Here is a 20,485-nt window from a genome sequence, read left to right as displayed (position 1 = left end):
GGATTTATATGCTTACAAAACCTTCGGAAGGGCTAGGGGAGCCAGGGTCAGAGAAAACTACTCCTGATATTAGGAAACAGCCAGTTCAGGAATTTCAGAAAACTGCAAAAGCTCTGAAGAAGCTGATTCTCAGGAGAACTTCGCATGCACTAACTGTCAAAGCCTTTGGGTCTTCCTGCTGACTGGAGGAGCAGTGGTGCCTTTTCCTTCTCCTCTCCCTCCTATATCTAGCTTGAATGACTCCGATTGGCAGAATTGAAATTTGAGCCCTGGTAGTGTAGTGGTTAAGAGCTATAGCTGCTAACCAAAAGGTCAGCAGTTCGAATTCACCAGCCATTCTTTGGAAACCCTATGGGGTTTCTACTCTGTCCTATAGTGTCGCTGTGAATCAGAATCCACTCGGTGGCAAGGGGTTTGGGTTTTTTGGACAAGAGAACTTGTGAAATGTAGTTTTTAGGCTTCCAGCCCCTGACATGGAGAAGTGAAGCGAGAATGGAAAGATAGTTCTGAGTACTAACAGACTACGCCTTGCACAGAAATGTTAATGAAATGTCACTTAGTGTCAGACATACAGGCCTTCTCTGGGTCATTTCCTCTACTTCCTGAAACAGAGGTTCAGTGGCATCACTAGGAGTGTGCTGATTGCACCCCCCTGACACTGCCAGAGGAGGTGACACCAAAATGACCCCAGGGTGCACAGCAGCAGCAGCAGCGGCGGACACCTGTGTTGAGGGGGAAGAATTGACACCAAGGCAGTGACGTTACTGGGGTTGGTGTCACCCATGACCCAGTGCGGTAACTGGTCACTCGCCCCCACCCTGCACAGGGGTGGGGATAGGCCAGGCCATATGACACCAAACCTAGTGACACCACTGCAGAAGTTCACTGCCTTTCCCTTGGTTCAGGGTTAAGAAAAAGCAAACAAATGAAAGTCCATATATATTGGTGACTGAGATGCATGGTGGGAGTAAATGTTTGACTAGGTTCCCATAGTCTCCTTTCTTCAAGTGTGCTACACTCTACAATCCATCCCTCCTGGCTGGCTCCCCCAGTGCAATACCTCAAATCAAGATGTGTGGGATTTTCTATATAGCAATTTAGAAAGAAGGTATGGAAACAAGTATGCAGATTAGAGCTCAACTGGATAGCTCAGTTCCTCCAAGTGAAGAGTCTGAATTTTAATCATGGCCCTTGGTCCTGTAGCACATGCTGGCTTCATCAGCAGTCACACTTCAGAGTCTCAGACTTTCACACTTGATAAACCTTTTGCCACCTTTCTGATTTAGTATTTGAGAAAATTATATTTATAGCAACAGGCAAAGGAGCAAATTAATGAGATGAGAAAAAGAAAAAGTGAGATAAGGATTGCTAGAGGTTGGTCATATACGGTCATTGCTAAGAGCTCTGCCAGATTTGAGTAGGGAGGACAGAGCATTTAGTACATGAGAGAATACCAGTGGCTGACTTCTGTTCCACATTATTGCAAAGCCATATGTCTGAGCACAACCCAATCAGTGGCACACACTACCTGGTATTGGGGAAAAAAGTGATCTGTGTAGATTTTATAATACTTCCCCCACTCCCCATTTAGTAAAAATTGTTTTTTGCCACCAAATTGCTTGTAAAACCCATGAGGGTAGAGACCAAACTTAATTTTTTATTGTTCCTTATAGTGTCTTATTGTTTATCTGATAAGAAACTAATAATGTAGTGTCTGGCCATTAACTGGCACCATATACATAATTGTGGAATGGATGGATGAATGAGGAATTGGCAAATTAGACTGCTCTGGAGTGGTCCATTGGGGGTGTGTGTGTGATATTGCAGTAGGTATTAATCTTTCTGTTGGACACATTAGGAATATTGTGTGAGTTGTCTGAATGAGTTTGTGGTGTGGAGATAAATTCCATCAACCAATTATTGAGCATAATTTTCATTTAAGTGGGAAGATATCATCCTACCCCAGGCTTAGGAAAGAAGATTGGCCATCGGCATTTTCTAAAAGCAGAATATATTTTAACTGGAAAAAAAGCCGATGATTAACTGTATGGTGTTTTTTCTAATTGTGTGAGTCACCAAGTGAAATCTCAGCTCTTGCAGTGCGGTTTTGGAATTCAAATGTTATCAGTTGACATTGACATTAATTACTTTTGTGCTACTTGGCGTATACTGGAACATTATTTCTACAACAATTCCACCAAAGTCACTTATGCAATTATTTCTGCTGCGATCGTGGTCATCATCGTCTCAATTATTGCTGTTAAGTCTCTTCTGTTCTCCACTCATGTCAGCTGGGCTCTGCACACCATGCCCCTCTTCTCTCCCCCATCTCCCTTACAGGAGGTCCCCTTCTCCCGCGTGTGGTGCAGTAACCGGCAGCCCCTGCACTGTGCCTTCTCCCTGGAGCGCTACACGCCCACCACCACCCAGCTGTCCTGCAAAATCTGCATCCGGCAGCTCAAAGGCCATGAACAGATCCTCCAAGTGCAGACATCAATCCTAGAGGTGAGTCTTTGGTCTGCCGGTTATTCGACACCAATTCTAAAGGACAATAAGAAAAACAAAGCTGTCTCAGCCTTGCTATAGAGGTTGAGAAAGAGCTTCAAAATGTACTTACTCTTAACCCTCATTACTGATCGAGTAAACTAAAGACTTTTCTGAGGCTAAGTGAGTTCCTGGATGCTGCAAATGGTTAATGCACTCGGTTGCTAACCAGAAGGTTGACTATTCGAGACAGCCCACAGATGCCTCGGAAGAAAAACCTGATGATCTATTTCTGAAAAATTAGCCATTGAAAACCCTATGGGGCACAAGTCTAGTCTGACACACAGGGCAACTAGTTAAGTGAGCAGGGAGGCGAGCTTCTGGCTGGGCAGAGAAATTCAACCCATCAGAAGGCCTTCTTGTGTTAGTTGCCATCAAGTTGATTCTCACTCAGGGAGACCCCATGTGTGCAGCAAGGTAGAACCACTTCATAGGTTTTCAGAAGCAGGTCACTAGGCTCGTCCTCTGAGGCATCTGTGGGTGGGCTCAAACTGCCAAACCTTGGCCAATACTCCAGCACTTACTTGTTTGTGCCCAGCTTAGGCTCTGTGAATGGACCTTTGGGGAAGGAGATGGTACAGGGCTCTTTGTACACAAAACCGCAGTCTCATAGCCCCAGTAGGCTTAGAATATTATCTAAAATTCATTGTTGGCTGACTCCCGATGGTACAGTTGAGATACATAGCATAAAGAGGCACAAGGTCACCGTCAGGCTGTTTTCTGCTGGTTCTGACTAGTTTTGCTGCATATGTGTTATTTAGTCTTGGGGCCTTGGCTCCTTTTTGTCCTATAATTTCTCATGCCCCCCAGTCTTGGGGTTCTTCATACCCACATTTCCATCAAACCTACATTCATCAGTACAATGATATAAGGTAACCAAAAACGAAACCCATTGCTGTCAAGTCAATTCTGACTCATAGTGACCCTATAGGCAGGGTAGATATTAACCTCATTCTACAAAATAAGGAATTAGAGGTGCAGAAGGTAAAAGACTTTGTCCAAGGGCATATCGCTATTGAAGGGCAGAATTAAAATGGGAGCCAAAAGAGAATTCACTGGGGAACTTTTGCAAAAAGACACCTGCTCTCTGCCATGGCTCTGATTTACCCCAAACCACTGAATGACTTCCTGGTTCTGAACTTGGGTTTATAGAGTAGACACTAGGACAGTGGCAAACCTTTCTCAGAGGTTATTTGGGGGTAAAGGGGGACAGTAGCAGAGAGGCAGAATAAAGGGAGGAGAGGTTTGTAATGTTTTTTTTTAGTAATTTTGAGGTAATTCCTGGCTTAAACAAAAAAACAAACCCTTTGCCCTCGAATTGATTCTGACTAATAGAGACCCTATGGGACAGAGCAGAAATTCCCTGTAGCATTTTCTAGGCTGTAATCTTTATGGGAACCCCTGGTGTCATAGTGGTTAAGTGCTATGGCTGCTAACCAAAGGGTCGGCAGTTCGAATCCGCCAGGCACTCCTTGGAAACTCTATGGGGCAGTTCTACTCTGTCCTATAGGGTCGCTATGAGTTGGAATCTACTTGTCGGCACTGGGTTTGGTTTTTTTTTTTTTAAATCTTTATGGGAGCAGACTGCCACATTTTGCTCCTGCAAAGCAGCTGGGTAGGTTCAAAAGGCTGACTTTTCAGTTAGCACAGAATGCTTAATCATTGCGCCACCAGAACTCTAAACCCATTGCCATCGGGTCGATTCCAACTCATAGCCACCATATAGAACAAGAGTAGAACTGCCCCATAGGGTTTTCAAGGAGCAGCTGGTGGATTTGAACTGCTGACCTTTTGGTTAGCAGCCAAGCTCTTAACCACTGTGCCATCAGACCTAGGCTCCACCTGTAGGATGGGGATATATGTACATATATATATACACACACAAACACATGTAGGTAGGAGTCCCTGGGTGGTGCAAACAGTTAAGCTCTAGACTACTAACCAAAAAAATGTTAAAAAGGTTGGTGGTCCAGATCCACCCATAGGCACCTCAGAAGAGAGAGCTGATGATCTACTTCCAAAAGATCACAGCTGTTGAAAACCCTATGGAGTGCAGTTCTACTCTTTCCATAAATTGGAATTGACTTGACAGCAATTTTTTTTTTTTTTTTTGGTTATATATATAAATAATTTAGGCTTGGCAGAAGGTTTAAGACATTTATACATACACAACTCAATTTCAGGTTGTTTTCTTTTTTTGAAATCTTGAAGCCTTATAACATTATCGCTTCTTGCCATTCTCATTTCAATTCATTGTTTATGCAAATTCCTAATTTGCCATTGCTAATTCCCCAAATAGTTTTTCTGAAGAGTAGATGACTTTCCAAAGTATCATGCCTCAAAATTGATAGCTGTCTTAACTGGCATGTTTATGCAGTATTTGCATTCATTAATGCCAATTTGCGTTATGTGCTGAGATGGTTTTGATAGTGAAGGTAGATCAGGAAGCCCAGGGTAGGATATTTTTAGAACTTCCTTTTTGAGTAGTCATGGCATACTTAACACAATCCACTTTAAAGTAAAATAAAATTTGTAGAAATGTTTTAAAATCAAAACAAAAGAAAAATCCAAGGAGAGCTGGTATTCAGGAGCAAGTGTGAAAAGGCAGAATCGAAAGGGGATTGTTTGCCTCTGATGCACGTTGCCCTGAATGTCTGCTAACAGGTCAACAAAAGAATTCCAGGTTTTAATTTCTTCTTCTTCTTTTTTTTTTTTTTCTTTTTATTAATGCACCTGGATATTGAAGGGAAACCCTGGTGGTGTAGCGGTTAAAAGCTATGACTGCTAACCAAAAGGTCGGCAGTTTTGAATCCACCAGGTGCTCCTTGGAAACCCTTTGGGGCAGTTCTAGTCGGTACTTTAGGGTTGCTATGGGTCAGAATTGACTCGATGGCGATGGGTTTGGTTTTTGGGTTTGGGTATCGGAGAGCAGCTTCTGCTGGTACAGGATGTTTATATAAAGAGGACTGTAATGGCGTTGGTTCATCCTGGTATCTTTGCTGCTTGCTTAAATCAGTTCTTGAAGTACATGGAAGGAAAAGTAGCTAATAAACACAATCTTATTCCTTATCTTTCAATCCGTTTTCTAATGTTTTGCAAGTTTAGAGTCACTTTGAAAGGTCTTGAAGGTGGCATCACAGTATTTCTTGATAATAGGAGGCAAATATCAGAATACTATTTAGATATCCAACATTGGACTACAGTCATGCAATTTATAGCCTACTGCATTTTGGACGCTTCAGTCACCCTTTTGATCCTGTCAAGGAACACTTTATTAATTGCTTGGCGGATTATTGCAGAAATTTGGCCCAGAGTGTCTCTATCACTTTGTAATAAACTGTATTTCTTAAACAAGTCTAATTTGTTAATATTTTGTACGTCAGAAGAAAACTAATAATTTCTGCATTTCAGGCACAGTCCTGTATGTTTTCACACTTGTCATTTAATCACCACAACTCTGTGGAGTTAAGTATCATTACTATCACAGTTTTACATGATACAACATTCTCAAAGACATAAACCTTCATAAAGCTAGTGAGATGGGAGCCAGAGTTCCGAATTAAGACACCTGATTTCCAGTCTTGACTATCACACTACACTGCTTCAGGATTCCAATCAAGGCTGTTTAGTTTATCAGAGTCTTCACTGTGTGGGCCTTGTCCATAATGGATGTCTTCTCTTTGGGAGGTCAGGCATCAGTGGGAAACATCAAAGTAGCAATGATTTTGTCTTGAAGTGCATGGAAGTGTATGAAAATTGGGAAATAATTTCATCGAGAACTACAAAAAGATTGAATGTAACCCATTGCGTGATGGACCAGAACAAGTGTCCATTCTAAAGAGCTTCAAGAATAGAACGATTTTCCTGCGTGTAGATGTGCCTGCAAATGGATGTCTTGATTGAATGACCACTCAAGCTCCTTTCAACCCCGGGGTTGTCTGACTCCAGGAAAGAGCCTGTGTCAGGTGATAAATCTAGTGAATAAAAACTGTCCTCTTCACCCAAAAATTACTTGGCCCTTTTGTTGTTTTCGTTTGTCTGCTTGTTTTTTGTGGGGTATGGTTAAATTAAAAGTGAGGATACAGATAGCTCTGAAAAATTGAAAAATCAAGAGTACCTGGGGGCAGGGGGAGGCAGGATAAATTCTAGAGGTGGGTTGTCTTCGTCATCTAGTGCTGCTGTAACAGAAATACCACAAGTGGATGGCTTTAACAAAGAGAAGTCACAGTCCAGTAGGCCAGAAGTCCAAATTCAGGACACCGGCTCCAGGGGAAGGCTTTCTCTCTCTGTTGGCTCTGGAGGAAGGTCCTTGGCATCAGTCTTCCCTTGGTCTGGGAGCATCTCAGCGCAGGAACCTCAGGTCCAAAGGACACACTGTGCTCCTGGTGCTGCTTTCTTGGTGGTATGAGGTCCCCAACTCTCTGCTTGCTTCCCTTTCCTTTCGCTCTCTTAAGAGATAGAAGGTGGTGCAGGCCACACCCCAGGGAAACTCCCTTCACATTGGATCGGTGATATGACCTGGTAAGGATGTTGCACCCCACCCTAATCCTTTTTAACCACAGGCAGAGATTATGATTTATAATACATAGGAAAAAACAAAATAGAGGACAACCACTGGGACCTAACCAAAATGACACATATTTTGAGGGACCCAATTCAATCCATTACATGGGTCTATATCAGTCGGTGAGTTATGAATGATAATTCAGTTATTAAAGTGCATCATACTTGATGGCTAGGAGGCCGAAAAAGACTGCATTTCAGTAGCTTGAATAAGCTCCTAAGAGATTTATTGATTAAACAACAACAATAATAATAATCTGGAACAAAACACTTTGAAGCTTTCCGGAGATATCTATGACAACTTTCTTTTTTTAATTTTTTTAATCTCTTCTGCAAAAAAAGAAAAATCCCTGCACGTTTAGGCTCAGAGATCCCACTGCCTATATTTACTTTAATGGGTTCTCTTAGTATCACTGGTTCATAAATTTAATGATCAAAGCATAAGAGGTATTAGGCCTCTCTATATATTTTTTAACATATCATGATATTGATTTTTAAATGTCCACATCAGTGCAGCGATCATCCTCACTGAAGGCCTTTGATCCTTTATGTTCCCCATCACATCCATCATGTTTCTTTATGCCTCTAATGTCAATGCTTTTCCAAATAAATACGATCCTTCATTTCATCCACAGGCATAAATGTTATTTCAGTAGCAGAAGTAATATATCCTTCCTGTTCTTTACAGCAGTCATTATCATGTCAACCTATAGATATAGGTTGGTTCCTCTTTAATTGAACTCAGCTGAATTTCACAGTGATTATTACCCATCAATAACCTATAAAACAACAGTGAGACCAGTCTAAAATTTATAGACCTGAACAAAGCAAGTTTACGAATACTGAAGAGAAAGAAAGAATCCCTAAGAAATTTATTTCATCATTTCTTATTAATGTAATATTATTGAAAACTTCCCCCCCTCCCCGTAAAAGCAACTTAAATGAGAATCTTGCTTGTTACGATTTTACAATTTTTCCTTCAAGCAATTCTCTTATCTTTCAAAAGTGGTGGAAGTTGGGGGATAATTTGCCTGTTACAGAATAGACAAAATACTTGGAATTTCTCATGGATTTACAACTCCCTAAGCCAACCAGGTAGCAGCCTCTTATCTCAGATGTGCAGAGCATGAAAATCTACAGTTCCTCTTGCATATTTAATTTAAACAATCAGAAAATGTGATGTATCTACAGGATTCTTATTACTTGGCCCAGATGTCTTTTAAAATGCATCGTAAATGTTACATAAAGTGTCATCCTTGTGCATGGAAATCATTTAAATTTGGATGCTTTATGAGTGAAATGGGTGCCCACAGTAAAGTGTAATAAATAGAAAAAAATACTTCTTTTTAGGCGTAGTCTCACATAAGATTTTATTCACCTTCAAATAAGACCACGTTGTCCAGTTTTTTCTGAAGATGTCTTGCTTCAGGTGTTCTTTCTTCTGCCGACAGTAAAGACAGGGTTCAGCCGACAGTTCACAGGTGCCATGAGGCCTTTCAAGAGCCAGTCCTCTGTCTACTGCGATCCTTTGGCATGAACACTCAGAGTTTTCAGTTTCATTGGCAAGCCACCTTTGCTCTGGTTGATACCCTCAGGTGCTGTTTTACTATGACAGCTACCACGTTAAGGTGGATAGAATTCTTCCCCCCATCCCCCAGTTTCTACTCTCAAGTCAGGAAATACTCAAGAAAGCTGTTCTAACTTCATTTGCATTTTTAGAGCCTAGAAGAAATTTTACAAACCATGGTAAAAAAAAATGATGTATCGTGTAACCTGCTTTATGCAGTAAGGAGCCTGAGTTGGTTTATTTTAGCACCATCTAATATATGGGAACCAGGTTGTCCGCTCTGCCTGCAATGACTACATATCCATCCAATTTATATTTAGTCAGTGCCCAATGCTCACATATCCTTTGAGGTCAACTCAAACGCCTCCTCCTTGAAGCCTTCCCTACTTTAAATTCCTGAAACATAATGCTTATATTACTCTGAGAGTGTTTCTCTTAACCACTCTACTCTGTGGATTTCTTTGTACTTGTCCTGAAGCAGGGTGGTGTCGTGAAATGATTACTGGTTTAAGAATTCTAGTTTCAGCTATGTCACAGACAAAAAACATTATCACTCAAATTGATAAAATCTCTGTGTGAAGCAATTTCCTCAATTAGCACCTTTTTGAAATTCAGATACACCCAGTCTGATGATTTATAGCTGTGTGAACCTTTGTACTACCTGAGAAGACCTGCCGTGGTTGGGATGTCTGCATTCAAAGGTCAGAAGAAATAATCAAGGCATGAATCACTGAAGGCAGATAGTTCGGAAAGGGCATGTGTTGACTTGAAGGAAGACAGAGAATTCCTGTTCCTGAAGTGAAGAAGAGCTTCTTGGAGTTAAAACAGTCCTAACTAGCCCTCTAACCCAATCTTAGATTAGATTCTTAAGTTTCCCTTTGTATTACTTTGAAGATTGAAGTTTTAAAGGATTTCGTTTTACTTGGATCCACAATCAACACCCGTGGAAGCAGCAGTCAAGAAATCAAAAGATGCATTGCGTTAGGCAAGTTGGCTGCAAAAAACCTCTCTAAAGTATTATAAAGAAAAGATGTCACCTTGAAGACTAAGATGCGCCTGACCCAAGCCATGGTATTTTCAGTCACCTCATATGTATGCAAAAGGTGGACAATGAATAAAGAAGACTGAAGAATTGATGCCTTTGAATGATTGACTATACCATGGACTGCCAGAAGAATGAGCAAATCTGTCTTGGAAGAAGTACAGCCAAAATGCTCCTCAGAAGCAATGATGGTAAGACTTCGCCTCACATACTTTGGATATGTTATCAGGAGGGACTAATCCCTGGAGTAGGACATCATGCTTGGTAAAGTGGAGGGTCAGGGAAAAAGAGGAAGACCCTCAATGAGATGGATTGACATGGTGGCTGCAACAATGGACTCAAGCACGACAATGATTGTGAGGATGGCTTAGGACCAGGCAGTGTTTTGTTTGGTTGTACATAGGGTCGCTATGAGTCAAAACTGACCCAACGGCACCTAACAACAATAGCCACAATATTACTCTTTTATTGCTGCTTAACAAATTACCACAAATTTAGCAATTTAAAACAACACCCATTTATTATCTCACAGGTTTGTAGATTAGAAGTTTAGGCATGGCACAGCTGGGCTCTCTGCTCAGGATCTCACAAGACTGAAATTAAAGTGGTGTTGACTGGGGATCTGGTCTCATCTTGAGATGACTTTTCCAGGTTTTTGGAAGAATTCAGTTCCTTGTAGCTATAGGACAGATGTCATAATTTTCTTGCCATCTATCGGCCAGAGATCACTCTCAGCTCCTAGAGGCCACCCTCATATCCTAGCCACATGGCTCCCTTCATAGGCAGTTCACAACATGGCTTTTTGCTTTACTCAAAGCCAGCCGGAGAGTTTCCTCCTCTCAAGAGCTGCCTCTTGTTTCTTTTAAGGGATTACCTAATTAGGTCTGGCCCTTCCCAAGATAATTTTTCTTTTGATTAGAATAGCTGATTAAAATTTTTTTTTTAATTTTATTAGGGACCTTAAATGCTGCTGACCTTTTGGTTACCAGCCAAGCTCTTAACCACTGCACCAAAGTTCTGTCAGTCTATATAAATTCACCAGCAACCTGCTCCAATCTGACCAATTTCTGTTGGATTTCATGTTGAATAGGATGCTAATTGCTATGATGTCCTGCAGTGACTAAATCTCATCGGACAGGTATAAACTAGAAGCAGGGTGGGCAGACAGCAGGCAAAAGCCTTTCAGACCGCATAAGTCCCCAAGCTAGTCCGGATGTTATTTCTGTCTCATGGCTTGCTCTGCTTTATGAAAGCAATTTAATTCTGAAACAAGACCAAAATATTTACTGTAGAATCATGCAACTTTAGAACTGAGGAAAAGAAAAAAAAAAAAAAACAACTTTAAGATGATCAACATACAGGCAGTTTTCTTTTACAGCTCTCCTGCCATATGGCTTCGCAGTCAACTCCTTTGATCAAGCTCATTCATCTCTGGTCACTTCTGAGTACCAGAGAGTCATGTGTTGCACCGAACGGAAATCTGTCATTCGATAGCTTCTTCTTACTGATTCTAGATCTATCCCTGAGAGCCAAACAGGAAAAGGCTAAGCATGTTCTTATGTGACAGCTCTTTGGATGTTGGAAGCTGGTGATTGTGACTCCTCTGAGTGAAAGAGGCTGTTGTAAATCTCTTGTACACAATTTACTAGGCTACCAGAAAAGTTCTTTACTATTTTAGAAAGGAGGGGAACTTGTCAGTGTATTTTATTGAGTCTATCACCACAGGCAAGCCTTTTGTGCATTATATGTTAACACAGATTTTTCAGTTGGATCTGATTATACTTTTCTTATATTGTTTATAGAGTGAAAGAGAAACCATCACTTTCTTTGCACAAGAGGACAGCACTTTCCCTGCACAGACTGGCCCCAAAGCCTTCAAAATTCCCTACTCCATCAGACAACGAATTTGTGCTACATTTGATACCCCCAATGCCAAAGGCAAAGACTGGCAGATGTTAGCACAGAAAAACAGCATCAACAGGTAAATGTGGACAATGCTGAAAAAGTTTTTTTTTTTTTTTTAACTAAAGAGAACTTTGAAAAATAAAGTGGGTTGGGTGTAACCATTTGGTTTCTGGTCCCTGATGTGTTTATGGATTCCTCTGACCATATTTCATCTGTGGTCTGGCTAATGGGAGAAGAGCGCACCTGATACCATATAGTATTTCCTGCCACCTCTCTCCTTTGGGGACCTCATGGACAAGGTCATCCTTTGGTCCCATCTCCAGGTTCACTAGTTGGGCCAGACAAATGGGACTTAGACTACATTGCCTTGGTTCTTCTAAGTGATCAGAGCACAGATATGCTTCATAGAGAAGTAAATCTCTCATACCTCCTCCCCACCACAGGGCGACCTTAGCATTATTTATCCTCTAATGGGGATATGCTTAGCCTGCAAAAGTGGGTCCCGGCATAAAAACAGGACAGTTTGAGGATGATGACTCTCCAGCTGAAGCCAGAGGACATTAAATAAATGAAAGGATGCCTAAGCACCGCAAATGATTATGCTGATAAAACCAACACTACCCATTACTGTGCTAACGTTGTAGTTGAGTTGAGAGTGGAATAGAGAGATTTATAATGGGCTTTATTACTTCATATGAGGAAAAGCAGGGAATTAGGGATGGGGCAGGCAAGTTTTGGCTCAGCTTGAGGTGTAGCTAGCAAGGAGAAAGCATTGACAAATAAAATCCTTAGTCATTCTCCCCTCCCCTTTCCCCACAATGAATAGAAAAGAGAAATAATGTTGCCAGACCATTTTATTCCCCTTTCCTTTAATACTTTTTTTTTTTTTTGTCTTTCTTTCTTTTGCAGTGAAGCCTTATTTTCTTACTATTTGGCTTGCTCTGTCAGTTCCAATTTTCGTTCTTTATTTCCACAGACATCCTATCTGACTCTTTATTCTTTGGCGGGGTCGGGGGGGGATGTCTGCCAAGAAACGATAGTGTTGCTCCCTGTTTCAAAAGGGATCCAGAATCCAAGAATGAAGGGCCCAACGAGAAAGCAGTCAGGCTCAGAGAGGACAGTCAAGAGAGGCAGCATTGCTGCAGGAGAAAACTGAATTTACAGAGACAGGCAGGCCCAGAAAGAATAGATACAGTCTTGAGAAGGCATATATTGAAAACGAAAGAATACAAAAATGTATGAGTGTACAGGAAGAAAAGAATTAGGCTGAGTAATTTCCAGCAACTTTTACGAAGAACGAGATGTCTCGTTTATAACCCATGAACATGATGACAATGTCAAGTGTAGTTTCTCATCCACCTGGGGACAAGAATGAAAACGTAACCCAGAGAGCATAATTTGGTGGAAAAAAAACACTGGACAGGGACTCAGAAGATAGAGTAGCGGCTCTGGCTCTGTTCCCAAATACCAGTATTCTTAGACAGATCGTTGACCATACCTGTGTTTCTTTTTCTTCAAGTGCAGTTAAAGTAATTTGAACTACATTAATTCTATAATCCAATCTGACTCTAAAAGTATATGACTTTTTAGTTACCATTGAGAAAAAATAATTGTCACAAACATAGATAATGCCCACAAACATAGATAATGTCCACTCCATTGCTGTCATTCATTTGCTGATTGAGTGTGTGCATGTTCCTACCTCCTGTTTTATTCTCCATTTACAGTATACATAAGAAAACTACACTGACTGCCTCCAAAGTCATCTCATCTTGGCCTTGCGCAGTAGGGAAAAATGCCTTTCCACCTGGGAGACTAAGTTTAGTATGCCTTTTTTCTCTGGGCACTAACAAGTAGTAAATGGCCATATTAGAGCAGATGTTCCATCAGTGTTTGGAGTTATGACACTGGAGCACTTGGTGTGTCTGTTCATCTGTTTGTTTTTTGTGTTCTTCCCTAAGGCCTCATCTCCTGGAAAGCCTAAATTTCCTTGACATAAGTAATTAAATTTTTTTTTTACCTTACGGAAAGTTTCTAACACAGTGTCTATGTGGTAGATTCTCGATGAATGTTCGTTAAACAAAACCAAACCCATTGCCATTAAGTCAATTCCAACTAATAGCCACCCTATAGGACAGAGTCGAACTGCCCATAGGGTTTTTCCAAGGTTGTGATCTTTAAGAAGCAGACTGCCACGTAGTTCTCCCACGGAGCAGCTGGTGGGTTTGAACCATTGGCTTTTCAGTTAGCAGCCAAGAGCTTAACCACTGCATGACAGGGCTCCTTGAATGTTGGTTATTCCCCTTAAAATTTTCTCAATTAATAACAATCTAGAGTATCATAAGTGTATGTAATCTCCTCTGTCTTTACATCTTATTTCGTTAATAGATACTCAACTTCAGTGAGAGGGGAGCCCTGGTGGTACAGTGGTTAAGCATTTGGCTGTTAACTAAGAGGTCAGCAGTTTGAATCTACCAGCTGTTTCTTGGGAAACCCTACGGGGTAGTTCTACTCTGTTCTGTAGGGTCACTATGAGTTGGAATCGACTTGACAGCAACGGGTTTGCTTTTGTTTTGTTTTAGTGAGTGGTACTTCCTAGCTTCTTCTGTAGCTTTTCTCTCCAAAAGTGATCTAACTGTGGGTTGGGAAGGATTTAAACCGGGGGTCAGCGAACTATGTCTGTAAAAGACCAGATAGTAAATAAATATACAGGCATTTGCAGGCTACTCAGCAACCATTCAACTGTGCCATTATAATGAGAAAGCAGCCATAGGAAACATGTAAACAAATGGACATGGCTGTGTTATAATACACTTTATTTAAAAAACAGGCAGTGGCCCAATTTGGCCTGTGCTGTCTAGTTTGCTGGCCCCTGATTTAAAAGAGCCTGCCCTCATGCAGAAGGAGTTCAGCTGGTACAATAATTAAGTGGTCAGCTACTAACTGAAAGGTTGGCAGTTGGAACCCACCCAGTGGGTCCCACTCAGGAGAAAGACCTGTCAGTCTGCTTCAGAAAAGATTACAGCCAAGAAGTCCCCCTCATGGGGTCACTGTGAGTTGGAATCAACTCACAACATCCAACAACAACCTTCATGTAGCAGAACTTTCATAAGATCCTGTTGATTCCATTAAGGTAACACTGAGAGCTGAGCCTGCTCACACAGGTCCACATTCAAGCCTCTTCATGATGGGCAGGATGAGGTCTTTTTTTTGAGGCTCCTCATGCAGTGGTGTGGTTTCAGCAGAAACATTCATCAAAATATTTGGAAAAGCAGACTAGGAAAAAGACTATTGAAGACCATCTTGCATCGTGTTAGCCAATTCTCATTACATTAGCAGAAACTATCAAGTTCCTTTGATGTTTTCATTACTGTACCAAAAATATGTCTTCTCCTACATGGAAAGAAACACGTGTGACAAGCCTGGTGGGAATTTTCAAATATAATTCATCGCAACTTCCCAAATCATTACTATTTTTACTCTTTTATGGTTACAAAGTTGGAAACCCTGGTGGCGTAGTGGTTAAGTGCTATGGATACTAACCAAAAGATCAGCACATCGAATCCACCAGGCGCTCCTTGGAAACTCTATGGGGCAGTTCTACTCTGTCCTATAGGGTCACTATGAGTCAGAATCAGCTCGAAGGCAATGGGCTTTTTTTGGATGGTCACAAATAATACAGTATAGGAGTAATAATAATAAATATGTGTTAAAACATACAAATCTAAACACATCGATATTCTAATATCATTGAATAAGAAAGCTGTTCCGTAGCTTAAGATGTCATCAACTCTGGGATCACAACAGGAAGATGCTCACTGAGCACTTAGTCCAATCTTTCTACAGAGAATTCGCCTTCCTTGATCTTGTGACGCTTCTGTTTGCATCTTCCACTCCTTTCAATTTTCCATTGTTAAAAAGCTAGTAAAGCAGGAGCCTTCAAATTATGAAAGAAGAGTTTGCAAAGGCATTAGAGGGAAACATTGGCTTTTATTTTATTTCCTGTGAAAATATTCTCTTACCTTCCTTCTGGTAAATACAAATGTCATTGATGATAACCTGCCTTTTCGCCACAGGCACTTCCACTTAGATCTGAATGGGAAAGGAAAGACAGGAAATATGAAGTTAAAAGCTCAGCACTCCATGAGAATGTGAGAAATGTCAGTGGTGTGTGCTAGGAGGCTGGCATCACAGGTGGCCTTGCAACTTGCCTGGCATATGGATCACACCAAATGAGCTACAGAACCTAGCAAAGAATGTCACAGATAACAGTTGCAATTATAGATTCTGTGAACAAGCTTTGACTATTACTCATTCCATACTTGCTGCCTTTCGAAGCTGAGATTGCACATTTATTCCGTAAATTCAGCTGTAATAATTCTCTACTTTAGGGCTGTTGGCCACTTGTGATTGGTAGGCGGGTGGGAATGAGAAATAAGGAATTGAACATGTAGTTGTGCGTGGCAGACAGCATTGCTAAAGACTAAACAAAATTAAATAATATTTAAAGCTAACTGCTTCAGCTAGAAATATTCCCCCATATGTGCCTATTTTAAGCAAATAACGCGCCACTTAGGCATTTGTTTGCTAGCTGTGCCCTCCCCCTGTGGGGCAGTTTCATAAAGCGCCCTATGCTTGTTTTTATAATAGAAACGTGTGGAAGAGGATTGACTTGGTGGCATTTGTGAGGGTGCCTCTAGGAGGGAGGGTGCAGCTGGTAAACAAACGTAGAGGGCATGCATGCATTATTTGCATAAAATACGGTAAACTTTCATAAAACACATACACACTCTTTGTCCTTGAGTCAATTCTGACTCATTACAACTGTATAGGAGAGTTTTGAACTGCCCCATAGGGTTTCCAGGGAGTGGCTGGTTGATTTGAACTACCGACCTTTTGGATAGCAGCCAAGCTCTTAACAACAGCTTTGTATTTTCATTTTCATTTTTAATTACAAACAGCACTTAGATAGTGCCATCAACTTAGGGGGAATTCAATAACTATTCCTGAATGGCATGACATGACCAGTGTTACAGCATAATGTGCTTCACCCTAAAGACGTGCCTCCTAATGAATAAAATTGATTATGAGCAAGCATCAAAGGATTTTGAAAGTTGGTCTTAACAAAAACAAACAAAAAAAAAGGCTATATGGCTCCTGTAGGGAGACTGTCTTTTTCCTCAGGTCTTACACAGTACCTGAAATTCCTCTGTTAGAGAATTCTTTAAGGGCTCATGATTTTCGTATTCCAAAGCTGTTGTGAATACACAGCCAGCTTGACCAAGTTGCTATGGGAACAGGTGCTGGAGAAAATGCACGAGACACGAGGGTGGGTAGCGGGAGGAAGCAGCCGATATGGAAGAAAGGATTCCAAGATGGAAAGTTCAGGTAAATTATATCTTAACAGTTGTTCCCCAGCATCCTCCCTAATAGTGCACTGGCTTGAAAATGTATAAGCCCTGCCTGAGAAACATGTTTCTTATTGGTCATCTGGTAAAAAGAGCTCAAACATTCTTCAGATGTTAATGGTAATGGGTCGCGGTATACAAAAAAAATGCGCAAATCTTCGAAACTCATGGCTGCTACGCAGTGCTATAACTTGTTTTCCACCAAGTTTTTCAACAGGACCTCTAATGAGAAGCAGAACCTTCTCACATTGAGGTCATATCCTTCCATTTCCTCTGTCCACCCTCTTAATTGGATGCAAACCAGCAGTGAAATGGCCAGAGGGCAGTGGGCAAGGGCAGACGGTCAAAAAGCAGCTTATTAATCTCTCTCTGAATAACTGTTGAGAATTCACTGGAAGAGAAAGAGACCCAGTGCCAGCTTCCTCTAGGGAGAAGGAAGGAGGGAGGAGAAGAGCGAGGGAGACAGAAGAGTACAGAATGCGTACAGAATTGCTTGAGTGTCAGGTGACCACGGAGGGGGTGCCTCGCAACTGCTGTGACTAGACATTTTCATTCCTGTGTTTCGGGATTTACTAAGGATTATACCAAACTGAACTTTCTTTGTTTTGCTGGCTGGAGGCTAGAAAACACGCTCTAACCTTTAAATGATAAAAATGGATGTGAGGCTGTCATTTCCAAAGAACTATCTTTGTGACTTTTCTCAGGAGAATTAATACCTAAGGGGATAGAATTACATAGGTTTTTGAAGGCAAAATGCCATAAAGCCCAGATCAGATTTTCTGGTTCTGGCCCAGTGGATTTACACAGGATCTGAAATTTCAAGAGCCCTTATTGGAAACCCTGGTGGCGTAGTGGTTGAGAACTACGGCTGCTAACCGAAAGGTCAGCAGTTCAAATCCACCAGGCGCTCCTTGGAAACTCTATGGAGCAGTTCTACTCTGTCCTATAGGGTCGCTATGAGTCGGAATCAACTCAATGGCAACAGGTTTGGTTTTTTTTTTTTTTTTTTCTAGTCAACCCAGAGGGACCAGCACCACAAAGTAGTGAGTAGCTGGGCTTCTTTTCTTTCCACCGAAGCCAATGACTCATGAAAGTGTCCACTAACATGAAGCTAGAAGCAGGCAGCTCTGGGTCAAATTTAGCCATGAACAAGCTGTATATGGTTTGCACGTGGCAGGTGTCCATCCTAAAGGCCATATGGAAAGACGCTTTTTATGTTCCTCCAAGAAAAACAAAGTCAGGTTCCTACTGTGAGCTGCAGGGGATGGTCACAAGGGGTATTCCATTCTCCCTAGGCAAAGGGGTGAGCTTGTGCTGGACTTAGAAGGAATAGGTTTCCCTCCTTTAAGCTAATGTAGTTTTCAGGAAAGGTGGGCATGTCAAAGCCCCTTTATAGCCTAAATAACCCCTTCACAAACGCTGTCTCAAATGGTACAGAAAAGCTAACGAGGTCAGTATATCTAACTATGATGTCTTAATAAATTGAATAGAGTTATAAGAATTTACCTTATTCATTAGGGTGTCTTTTATGGTAAATATTTATTTTCAGTTATTTGTGAGGTTGGTCAGAATGGTGTTAGCTGTCATGGGGCCTCCAACTCATGGCAGCCCCATGCACAGCAGGATCGGGCTGTTGTGCTCCATAGGGCTTTAACTGGCTGATTTTCTGAAGTCGATCACCGGGCATTTCCTCCTAGTCCATATTAGTCTGAAAGCTCCACTGAAACTTGTTCAGCATCACAGCAACGCACAAGTCTCCACCGACAGGCAAGTGGTGGCTACACGTGAGGTGCGTTGGCCAGGAACTGAACCTGAGTCCCTTCTCATGGCAGGTGAGACTTCTACCAGTCAACCACTACTGCCCCTTTCTATTGAAATACGTGTTAAATATTTTGCGAGATGAGGGGTTTAACTGTTTCACTGTTTCCTCATTCAGGTGTAGCACTGTGGTCTTTTCTCTTGAATAACTAGTGATCATTCCACTTCACAACTGAGGATTCTGGAAAATGTCTTGAGATTATTGAAGAGGAAAATTCACTGAAATGAGACCTATTTTTCCATGATGTATCTTAATTCAAAGAGAAGTGCTGATTTCATTTGGTAGTTTTTCTTGCTTTTTCCTTTCCCAGTTTGAGAAACAAAGAAACTGTCCCAGATTGAGAAACAACAACAAAACCTAGCCATCAAGTCCAACTTATAGCAACCGTAGAGGACAGAGTAGAACTGCCTCACAGGATTTCCTGGGAGCGGCTACAAACTGTCAACCTTTTGGTTAGCAGCTATAGCTCTTAACCATTGTGCCACCAGTTAGAATCAACTGGATGGCAATGGGTTTGGTTTTTTTAAATCTTTTTTAACAGATTGAAGATTTAGATGTTGCTATTCCCTGTAACCCTGGTGGCTAAGTGGTTAAAGAGCTGGGCTGCTAACCAAAAGGTGGATGGTTTAAACCCACTAGCTGCTCCATGCAAGAAAAATGTAGCAGTCCGCTTCCATAAAGATTTACAGCCTTGGAAACCCTATGGGGCAGTTCTACTCTGTCCTACAGGGTCTTTATGAGTCCCAGTAGACTGGATGGCAGTGAGTTTGGGTTATTTCCTAATATATTTGCATTTGAATACTGCACAGATTCTAGAAGACTTACGTGCTTTCAAAGTACTTTGGAAATGCTGATATCTCTGAATTTCAACTGAATGGTCATCTAGGTACTTTTCCTTTTCATAAAATTGGTTCTGTGTTGTAACGGTTTATGAAGACTCTAAGTGGCAGACCTTTATCACGGTCTCTCAATTCTTCACTACTCTTTGTGCTGAAAAAGAAAACAGAAAGCATAATAACTGGTTCCAAGAATCCTCAAATCTAACCTAATAAGTTCCATTATTAGTTTTAACATGCTTAATTTGAAGGTGTATTTGAAAATTGATACTCTGCAAAAATTCCGTTTTTGACCCATATACGCTATTATAAGTTGGCCTGTGTCTAGCTAGTGAAATTGCTAACGATTCGCCCTGGCTTCCACATAAAGCATGGGATTTTAATTGGGGCCGAGGAATGGGGATAGGGAAGTCTCAGGAAGATGAAATTAATCGTGGTAATAGAACAAACCCCCAGAAACTCAGGTGTATAGAAAGCATTTAGGTTCAACAAAGCACAATTAAATTTAATAAACCATTACTATGCTATGAACTTACATGGATAAGTTTATTCAACTGTCTTAGGGTACACTTTCAGCTGCCTGCTTGTATGTGGCTCTTATGGTTTATCAACCTCCTTTAGTGAATGTTTCAAAAAACAAAAATAAATTCATTGAGTTTACAGGGTTTACACTGAATGTGAGCTGAAGAGAGAGAATGATTCTAAAGTAAATTTCTAATTTTTACAAATCAGATCATCTTTTCTGCATAGTATGACGCCATGAAAAAACATCTTATTTTTCAGAATTTCCTCATGTCAGTC

The 20,485-nt window shown here is 41.2% G+C and overlaps 1 protein-coding gene across 2 annotated transcripts in view; it reads left to right on the top strand.

The window, feature by feature from the left end:
• Positions 1-20,485, top strand: part of UNC5D (unc-5 netrin receptor D) — a 627,625-nt gene that overhangs the window by 597,163 nt on the left and 9,977 nt on the right. For both annotated transcript variants that reach the window (XM_064272820.1, XM_003412541.4), the window contains 2 exons: positions 2,341-2,505; positions 11,519-11,697. In XM_064272820.1, coding sequence (XP_064128890.1) covers positions 2,341-2,505; positions 11,519-11,697 — 344 coding nt within the window. The remainder of the gene's footprint in view (positions 1-2,340; positions 2,506-11,518; positions 11,698-20,485) is intronic.

Source organism: Loxodonta africana, chromosome 19 (assembly GCF_030014295.1).
Source record: "Loxodonta africana isolate mLoxAfr1 chromosome 19, mLoxAfr1.hap2, whole genome shotgun sequence".
NCBI lineage: Eukaryota > Metazoa > Chordata > Mammalia > Proboscidea > Elephantidae > Loxodonta > Loxodonta africana.
The sequence above is the reverse complement of the archived record's forward strand: the minus strand, read 5'-3'. Positions and strand labels throughout refer to the sequence as shown.